Raw genomic sequence first — 10,676 nt, forward strand, 5'->3', positions numbered from 1 at the left:
ATGTAACACGGAGGATCCGGGATTCGAATTGCAATCTCTTATTCCCAAAACGAGCGCTCTACCTCCTGAGCCACTGCCGCCCCCGTCGGGACATCCCTATCAGGATCTATTGGTCTTTTCCCTAAAATTGTATTCTAAATCACAAAAGTATTACAAGATTTGTTGGCTTTCTCATACTGGTCTTGGTTTGGGGAAAAATAATGTGGTTTTTGAACATTTCAACTATACTTTAATCGATGAAACCATGTTTGTTCACAATATTAGATTTAAATAGCTTGTTGGGAAATAGGTATAATTTGGGATTTTTTTTTTTTTATAATTACTTTATTTAAGGTATATGTGTCCATGTGGAATGATTTCAGATACAGGCAATCAATTACTAATGCCCTTTCTATTGTGGTCAGTGAATAAAATACTTTTCAACGTACTTTGTGTTTTTCCACAGTGTTTGTGGTCTTTCGCAGCGTGTCCGCCTGGAGCTCATCAAACTGTTGCTTGCCCTGGTATACAACAATCCTCTTCTCATGGATCCACGCTCGCTCTGCCACGCTGCCAAAAAACTGGACGTGATATTCTCTGTGGCCTGTATCACACATTTGAATTAAATGTTTTGAAGCGTTCTCCTTTCAAACCAAAAGTCTAAAAAAACTCCTTGCATTTACCTCTGGTGTTGATGCGTGTGTGCACCTTCATCTGTGGGTCAGATGAAACCATGCATGGCCACCATGGGTAGGTTCCCACCTTGGACCACACGAGATCTCCGATGACAAATTCTTTGCAGAATCCTGTCTCTTGAATCACTGAGGCTTGATTGACTTTCGGAACCTGAGGACAAAATGTCTGTTTGAATTTTAAAGCGCTTGAGTTAAACAAACTGGAGATCAAAACTTGAGCTCTTGCCATGGGTTCAATTTGGATAACGGTCTTCTGAGGCTTCTCTGTCTGCTCCGGTGGATGTTCTCTTAGTTGTCGTTGGACTAGAGAGTCCTCAGTCTGGGCTGTAGTAGCTGCCTGGACTTGGACAGGCTCCACACTCTTATCTTGAATGTGGAGCTGCAACTTTGCGCTCTTTTTCCTCTTCTCTTTCTTCCTCTCATGCCGACGCTGCACCTGAGCCGCCTCGTTCTCCTGAGATTCCTTCTGAAGCAGAAAATAAGAGACGTCAGTTAACATCTGGAAGCCGACACACACTTCTTTGCTGTATGTCTGTATGAATCAAACGTTGCTCAGAAAAGATTAGATAAAGGAGAACAATTCAGCAGGAATCTTAGAAAACAGTAATACTCTATCTAAGTTGACTTAATCCATGAAAATCCCAAAAGTTGAGAAACTGCGCTGTGTTCTGTGTTCTGATTGGCTGATAAGTCGCCCGACTGCCATTGTCTGCCTGCGCGTAAAGGATTTTGCGGTCGGAGTTGTACAGATACGCAGAACAGCTTAACCATGCTATACTATGTATGTGCAAATGTTTTTCAACTTCAAGTTTCTTTAAAAGTGATCAGGTCAACAAAACGTTCTGGACCAACAAAAGCCCTGCCAGCCGGAGTAAAAAGGCAGAGGAAGATGCTTTCCATCCCCGACAAATTGGGCTTTGCCTAATATACTCAAAGATCACATTTTAATAACATAAAGCAATGTCACAACCTCAAGAGGCAATTGCATAAACATTCAAAGACCTTTCGAACCTTTTAAAATTGGAAACCCTACATATAAGAAACCAAACAGAATTATTTGTGCACTCAATGATATTTTTTATTCTAATTAAAATATTTTTTAAACAAAAACAAAAAATAGGAAAAATAACAAAGGACAAACTTGCTCAAGGGAGATGATTTCCACAAATATGACTTAACTTCACATGGTATGAAAAAACAACAGTTTAAAATTAATGAAAATCTACAACTATTTCTTAGCTAAATGTATTTCCCACTGCTTGCACAAACTATATGGGAAAGGTGTTTTATGAATATGAGTTAAATATCTTATTTTCTTATGTGTAATTCAGATAAAATAATTTCTCCCTGCTTGAATGGTTTGGCAATCTTTGCAAAAATATTATAAGAAATGCATAGAAGCTTTCCGTTCTAAAAAAAAAAATACTTGTTCACAGACAATTTGTGAATATTACTGTATTTCACCGGAAATTTTATAGTGGCCCTTAGAATCCGGTGCGCCTTATGTGCGGAATAATATTGGAAATGCATACCTGTGTATTATCATATTTGGTATGAATTATATTTGTGCAATTTTTGATCAGTAAATATTTATTGACGATCAAAATTTCATAATAATAGTGGCAACAAGAAACGAACCCGGATAACGACGTGGGGAGGGGGGGGGTTATTTAGTAAGGTTTTATTGTTCTATATTCTTTATCAATTATTCATTATCCGTTATCGGTCAAATCATGATACGCTACAAAGCCAAGAGGCCGAGAGACTTGCTCCCAGCCAAGAGGCTAAGTCAAGGTCCTAGCCACAGGGCCAAGGTGCGATCAGTGCGAATGCACCGTTCCCGGATGTACTGCAATACCAGGCCGATGCGTGGTCCTGACCGATCCAACACATGCCGCAACAGTTGGAATCCCACAGCCGGCAGGGGGGGGGATTTTTAAGGGTTATTGTTCAATCTTCGTTATTCATTATGCATTATCCGTTATCAGTCAGTTCATAATACGCTACAAAGCCCAATCATTGCGAATGCACCGTTCCCGGAGGTACTGCAATACCGGGCCGATGCGTGGAGTGGACAGAGCAAGCTCTTATTCCATCTCGTGCACAATCCTAACCACCAGGCCACAAGGGACATAGATGACATTGGGGAAGCAATAGGTCTTATCTAAGTATGAGACTATTTTTAGTTGGAAAAACACAAAGTGAATAAAAATCATTGTAAAATGTTGTTCTTTTTTTCGCTCAAACTAAGCATTCATTGGAAGTGAATACCAGCGGCCGTGTGTTTTTATAGATCTTTTAGGGCGACTATATTACTTCCCACAATGCCTTGCTCTGATTAAGTTCAGAATCTGAAAAGCTCCGTAAAGACTTCGCGAGTCGGCGATACAATTCTGTACATCAGAGGTCTCTAACATTTTCTGTACCAGTAACCAGTTTATTGTCTGTCAATACTCCTGAGGCAGGGTACAATAACAACAGCATCAACAATGTTTTAGTGTGCTGTCTCTGTATCTCTAGTAGTCAAGTGGATAAGATTCAGTACTCTCCTCGCTGATTCCAGGTTTGAATCCCGTTGCATCCAATTTTGCGATTGTGATAGGTGATTTATATCAAATAATCAATCAATGCACAAAAATGGTACTTGTATATTCTTAGTACACCTTTAGCCCTTATTGTACTTTAAATTCTATGTGCAATTTATGAATTAAAAAAAATTCACAAACGACAAATTTTTGGGGTTGAGCATTATCGTGCTGAAAATACGGTATTTCTGAGACTTTTACTCAGCGACAATTATTAATAATAAATTAACCAAAGTTTTAAAACGTGTTGTTTGACATAATAATTATACTAACCAATTGGGTCGCACGCACGTTGCAACTCAATTTATGGATTAAATTTGACTTTTCATGTAGAATAACTAAATTGTCCAGGTGATCCCAAACTTTTGAACAGTAGCATGACCATTCAGATACAGTATATAGATATATCTATCAAGAAATACATAGATTTTGAAATAACATATTTTTGACCAATTAGCTGAAGGTCACGTGTGATCGGACCCACCACGGGATCGGGATATACCTATTAGGGTCCATACGTCTTTTCCCTAAAATTGTGTTCTAAATCACAGAAGTATTACAAGATTAGTAGGCTTTCTCATACTAGTCTTGAAAAAAAATATGTGCTTTAGAACATTTCTACTATACTATAACGTATGAAACCATGTTTGTTTACAAAATTCATCAACAATCCTAAATTTAAATTGCTTATTGGGGATTAGGTATAATGTTGTATTGTTAATTTTTTCATAATTACTATTTGTAAGGGGTATGGAGAAAATAAAGTATCCATAAAATTTCTGCAGCAGACTACGACAATACTTTAAATTAATTAATTGTGCAATGCCAAACTACATTTGTTACGGAAGTGGTGAGAATTGGACGTAAAAAAGTTATGATTGCAATACCTGCAGCTCTTGCAGCAAATCTCCACACAGTGCTGTTTCAAATAACTCTTTGCCATTCTGATAAGTCTTGATGATCTTCAGCTTGATCTCCGGGGAGCTGGTTTTCTTTAGCACTCCTGATGGAGCGCTGGGGGCCAGGTGAAGGTGCTGCGAGGGGGTACTGTCCACGAGGGAAGGAGGTGGGCTGGAGGAGGGCAGGTGCAAGGGTGGAGCAGGGATCAGCGTTTGGGTCATGATGTGAGGAGTGTGGGGAAGGTGGTGTTGGGTAGGCAGGGGAAGCGGTGGAGGGCTCTGCTGGTGGCTTTGGATGTGAGGAGTGTTTGACAGGAAATGGTGCGCGTGGGGAAGGTGATGGTGAAGATGGTGGTGGTGGTGCAAGTGAGGGTGATGTGTGGGTAGCGGTGGAGAGATAGGGGAACGTGGTCTTTCCTGGAGACCGGGGCCCCTCAGAACCGTGCCCTCCCCTGGCATGAGGAGGCCGTGCTCTGTGTAGCTCCGTATGGGCCCGTAGCCATTGGCCGAACCGTTGGGAAACTGAGAGAACATTGAGAATTTGGACTGCGGTTCATACAAGCCCAGACCCGGCGGGTAGCCGTTGGAGACGTTGGGCAGGTCCTCTGATGCTGAAGGCGGGTAGAAGTCTGCATCCAGGGCCGCATCATAAGAGGGACCGCCATCCTCGCCCGGGTCACTCCCGGTGTCGCAGGTGCCGTCCTGTCTGATGTTGGCTGAGTCAATAAGCTGAGGTGGTTGCTGAATTGTATTTCCCATGATCCCTTGCATGAAAGAGAAGGAGAAATCCATTGTTGGGCTCCGGCATCCTTAACTGTCTTTTTCTTTGACTGGACCTGTTGACAATGGGAAACGGAAACAATCATTTGACCTTAATAAAAATACAGTTGATGCTGGGAAAGTGGGCATTTTGGGCCAATATCATTATCTAAGGAAAAAGTTGTGAACACACATAACCACAGATTTCAGTTAGTTAAAGGTGGTATACGGAACTTTTATACTCACTGATGCCATCTTCTGGCTCTTGTCACCATTGCATTCTCTGTCAAGCTATTTACGTTGCTTGTGAAAATACGTGCATTACTTTGATGCGCTTTTTAACCTTCGATAGTACTTGAAACAGGCCTTTTCTCACTTTCACTATTTCCATACTAAACTGGGGGTGGGGGGCATGATTTCAGTTGTCTGTAAAAAGTTGAACGTAGAATATTTTATCGGTTAAGTATGTGTGAACAATGCCCAACTGAGTTCAAATAGCCTCTACTGTATAATTTATTCTGCTTTCATCTTACGTTTAGCAACACTGCTCTGGGACATGCAACACATTAGGAATCAGGAAAGCCAGGCGTGGGGTGCGTTTTTATTGGTGCAGCATGAAAATGGTACAAGTAAGAAAAGGCTTGTTTCAAATAGAGTAAGAACGCCAACCCCAACCCCCAAAAAGATCAAGTTTATTTGAGCATGACTGTAAGCCAGGAGACAGTGGCAGAAGGTAACAAAGTATAAAATTACGGACAGCAATTTTAACTCATAAAAGAGAAAATATTCTACATTCAACTTTTTAAGGATACCTCAAACCACGCACCCCACCTTTAAATATATTTGGAATTTTTTTAAAGTTTTTATATCACTTGATATTTAACTTTGACAGGGTAGTCATGTTTAAGTTGAACCATGGCAGAATCCAGGTACACAGAGCAGACAAAACATATGGAACATTTATCAAGTGTATTTATTCTGGAACTGTAGCCACCCTTTTAGACTCCACTAAACAGGGCAAAAATGTTCAAGTGATATTGTCAAAACATCACAATTATGTTGGTGGAGAGCAAATTTGGATTAAAACATGCAAAATATTCATTATTATTGTCAATATATAACATTCCTGTTGGAATGACACAAATCACTGATCAAATTGACCCGCCACTGTGTTGTTGAAAACGCAGAAAAAAAATCTCCTATTTTTTTTTTTTTCATTTTAAGTGTTATGGCATTTCCTAAATCGGTCCAAACAGTAAAAAATATAAATACAAAATTACATTTCCATATAAGGTGTATTAAAAAGGTACACAGATGGTCTTTAACATGATGGTTTACCTAATTTTTGAATAGTGATAGTTTCATTATTGGCTTTTATAGAAATACATTGTGTATGTTTTAATTCATTTTGACTAATCATCTACAATAAGCGCGCACCAGACTAGTTTCATGATTCCTGTGCAATGCAAACTCCCTTAAAGAACCTTAGAACCATAATTGTAATAGCCAACAGGTATCTAGAAATACTTAGTAGCAGGTAATGATGAAAAACAAAAAGTAACGACAAATTTTAGTCACTACATTTAAGAAGAAATTATGACCTGTGACAATAACCAACAGCGTGTGTTGCGGGAAACATCTTAGCAAGTCCATCCGCAAATCAAATAGTCGACCAGACCCAGTTTCAGTTTATCAGAAGAGCTGAACGGAATTTTGAACGTTCATGCTGCCGCCATCTCCTGACTTGTCTCATCATTGCAACCTTAGTCAACTCGTTCAAGTACGGGCGTTTCTTAGACCGTTCTTTTCTTGGGGTTTGAGATGTGACTACTTGAAGGAGGCCTTTTCTTACTCTCACAATTTTCACGCTTCACTTACAAAGGGAAAGAAAAACTCACAGGAGACAAACATGATGTCAGTCTCTAACAGTGCCCCTCCCTTTTTTTCTCATCCCTAATGTGTTACACCCGAACAGCTTTGCTAAAAGTAACAAAAGCAGTTAGTTGCAGTGGAAAATTAAGCATAAGGGCTCTTACAACTCAGGTGGGCATTGTAAAAACATACTTAATAGAGAAAATATTTAACTCTACACTTTTTAAGGACACATAGACGACGCACCTCACCTTTAAAATGTCCCATGTTAATCATAACGTTGGTTGGTTGGATCCCTTAACCACTAGGGTTGTAGGGGCACCATTTCATGTAGTGTGTCTTGAGCAAGTTCAGCATTGGTGGCGCCCATCCCTCTCCAGGCCAACATATGTTTCCACCCGGTCTCGAACCGGGGACCTTTCGCGTGATAGGCGAATGTGCTAACCAAATAGCTTCAAATACTTTTTATTCTGGACTTTGCTGGTCACTGATCAAGCTTCTCCATGAGGTTTTTTTAGGCAGACGACAAAAAATACATAGTAGGTAGTTATTGCCAAACAAAACAAACAATTTGCCCACACACTTTTTCATACCAAGAAGTATAAGTATAAATTATGAACTATAATAATATTCAACATTGGCGTTGCAGCAAATGTCTCAGTGAGTCCATTCTAAACAAGAAATTAGTCGATGTTTTTATACATGGTTTGTATAATTAATGAAAATTAATAATATAAAAGTATTTGATATTTATTTGACAAATATTCTGTTGAAAAACGTTGGCTCATTTCCCAAGGAAATATTCAATGTCTTCCCCCTAACTCTACATAAAATATAGTTACAAATAGATGGATACAAATAAAAGTTAAAAATGAAAAATAATCGTATTTCTGTTTATTTTACTTTTTACTATTTTTCTTGAAAACAAAACAAAAATATTTTATATAGCTGATGTTATATTTTACTAGTTATTTTGTTGTGCTCTGTACAGCTCTTTAAAACCTTTTGTGATAAAGGGCTATACAAAAAATATGAATTGACTTGAATGTCTATTAGTGTTTTTTAGGTGTGATGTCATGTTTCCATTTTAATTTTAATTTTTACTCGTTTTGTGTTTGTCCCTGTGTATATGACGTTCCGTTATGTTGGGTTGAAATTAGTGATTTTCTTAATGAACTGTATATTGAATGTTTTATACAGCACTTTGATTTGCATTTCGGTGTCTGAAAAGGGCTATCCAAATAATTTTGATTTAAATAGCAAAACTTATAAGTCAAACAGACCACTTTAAGTTTATTAAGCAGTGACGTGTTAATCATAAAGACACTCAAAATCAAAACAAACCAAAATAGCTTCGAATACTTTCTAATCTGGGGCTTGCTGGTCACTGATTACGCTTCCCCCAATCGTGTTTTAGGCAGACGGGTAAAAAACAAACACATTTTTGCCAAACAAAATAATAATAATAATCAACAGCGTGTGTTGCAGTAAACATCTCAAGAGTCCATTCTAAACAAGAAATTATCTATTATCTTAACCGCTTATCCAAAGTAGGGTCGCGGAGGTGCTGGCGCCCATCCCAGCTATCTTCGGGCAGTGGGCAGGGGACACCCTGAACTGGTTGCCAGCCATTCGCAGGGCACACAGAGACAGAAAACCCGCCCACTCATCGACACCTATGGACAATATCGACCGGCCAACTAACCTGACATGCATGTTTTTGGAATGTGGGAGGAAACTGGACGACCTGGAGGAAACCCACGCAAGCACCGGGAGAACATGCAAACTGCACAGGAAGGCCAGTTGCTGGATTTGAACCCATGACTTCAGATCTGTGCCGCGGACGTGCTAGCCACTCACCTGCCCCTAACAAGAAATTAGTCGATCTTTTTCCCAAGATTATTAATGGTTCCAAAAATTTATGAAAATGAATTATGTAATATTTTCTCAGATATTTTGCTGAAAAATATTTCTGTGAGAATGACGCTAATTCTTTCCCCAACTCTGAATAAAATGTAGGTATTTTGTTACAGATAGAAAAATATTTTTTCAAGGTGTTTTATTTGTCACTAATTTTTAAAGTAATCATTAATTCTATTGGACTGTTTTGGGGGGGAAGGTGTCACGTTTGATTTTTTTTTCTTCCATTATTTTTATTTTCTAACCTATTTTGTGTTTGTGTATTTGACGTTCCTGTTGGGTAGAGAGAGGTGATTTTCTTATTGAATACAGTATTAAATGTTTATACAGCACTTCGAGTTGCATTTCCGAGTCTGAAAAGTGCTATGCAAATACATTTTGAGTTGCAAAATTTAAAAGCCGAACAGACCCACTTTAAGCTTATTGGACAGCCCGTGTCAATTATAAAGACACTCGTCATCATCAAAACAAACCAAAATAGCTTCCAATACTTTCTATTCTGGGGTTGCTACTCACCGATTACGCTTCTCCCCTTAGTGTTATAGGCAGACGAGAAAAAAAAAATCACATGGTGGTTTGCCAAACTTAACAAATTGCGAAAATATGTTGTCAGGCAGACGTTTTATTGTGTTATAAAAGAGTGTAGAAGCGCAATGTGGTAGGTTTGATTTAAGCTGGATAATGGTGATGTAAACATCGAGTGGCGCCGTGCATCAAAAACAAAAACATGAAACGCATGTACAGGGATCTATTTTTAATACAACATGACGAGCGAATCGTTTAAACACGATTACAGATGTGTACATTTAATCAGTGGAGGGAAACATCTGCAACGACAATTGTCTCACTGGATGATCTTATAGCCTTGTGGGATATTAGCTATAAGCTACCTAGCAACAAAATGATCGTGTTGTGGTGCATCATGAAGATTTTGAGGTTGCTTAAAACACAACGCAAAAACGCGTTGACATGTTTCATGTATGTACACGCGCGTGTAATGCGCACAATGTTTACGATTGACCACACGGTAAATGGAATAAGATGAAAAAAGGAGGGGGGCGCTAACACTAGCTAAGCTAACGGTACATTGCCAATATGGCTGCCTGTCTGGCGTGATTATTCCTCCATCACTGGCGCTTGGGGAGAATGTGCTTGGGAAAAGAAGAAAACGACCACCGAAAAAGGCTTGCAGGGGCGACGGGTGGATGATAGCATGCATCGGTAGCAGCGCTAAAACAAAAACATGCAGAAAAAGAAGAAGGAGGAGATGGCTTATGAGAAGCAGTTTTTTGAGGGGGGACGGGAAAGCGTGAAAATACAGGCAAATAATAAAACCTCCTTACCTTCAGCGTGTCCCATTCTAAACACATACACCAGTCAACAACGCGTCCTCGTTTTATTCAGAAGAAATGAAAATAAAAATAAATAAAAAGAAACGCGTTCTGTTATATTGATAAAAGCGCAGGCCTGATCCCTTTTCGTTTAAACGCAATTCTCTACAGAGAGGAGGAGGGGGATGTTACGCTATCTGCTCCCTACCCAATCCCAAAGCTGAGCTCTTCTTCAGTGGTGGAACTGGAGATCTTAATTACACCCTACTATAAAGAAGCTTTTTCGATAAGGTGCACTTTTCTAATGCAGGGTTAAATTCCGAGTGCGCATTTTGATACTGTTAGAGTGTTGAAATGTGCGGCGCCCCGCAGCACGTCGGGACGTGTAGTTTACGTTTAATTTCATTTGATCAATGCAGCTGCCTACCAGCACTTCAATTCACGGTCACGCCTACACTCAAGTCAAAGAAGAAATGTGTGTCATGTGCAGTTGTGCACAGGTAATACGCATTGTACAGTACAACCCTGCTCTTACCAACCTTTAGCCTCTTTTGCATTACATGAACATTCATGCCCAGCATTCTTCATTTCATTATTCTGCAGATCCCCGTACTTTGCTGACATATAATCAATACC

At 39.4% G+C, this 10,676-nt stretch overlaps 1 protein-coding gene across 2 annotated transcripts in view; it reads right to left on the reverse strand.

Annotated features, from left to right (window-relative positions):
* The window catches only part of nsd3 (nuclear receptor binding SET domain protein 3), a 46,010-nt gene extending 35,593 nt beyond the window's left edge, over window positions 1-10,417 (reverse strand). The window contains exons 1-6 of one of the 2 annotated variants that reach the window (XM_088336198.1): window positions 10,053-10,417; window positions 9,226-9,939; window positions 4,147-4,994; window positions 901-1,140; window positions 663-825; window positions 429-583 (exon numbers count right to left, since the gene is read on the reverse strand). In XM_088336198.1, the coding sequence (XP_088192324.1) occupies window positions 429-583; window positions 663-825; window positions 901-1,140; window positions 4,147-4,950 (1,362 nt within the window). In that variant the 5' untranslated portion in view covers window positions 4,951-4,994; window positions 9,226-9,939; window positions 10,053-10,417. The remainder of the gene's footprint in view (window positions 1-428; window positions 584-662; window positions 826-900; window positions 1,141-4,146; window positions 4,995-9,225; window positions 9,940-10,052) is intronic. The other variant, XM_088336197.1, reaches the window with a different exon arrangement.
* Window positions 10,418-10,676: the final 259 nt, after the last annotated feature.

The sequence above is a fragment of the Urocampus carinirostris genome, chromosome 5, assembly GCF_059441175.1.
Source record: "Urocampus carinirostris isolate Australia breed hairy pipefish chromosome 5, RoL_Ucar_1.0, whole genome shotgun sequence".
In the NCBI taxonomy this organism is placed as follows: domain Eukaryota; kingdom Metazoa; phylum Chordata; class Actinopteri; order Syngnathiformes; family Syngnathidae; genus Urocampus; species Urocampus carinirostris.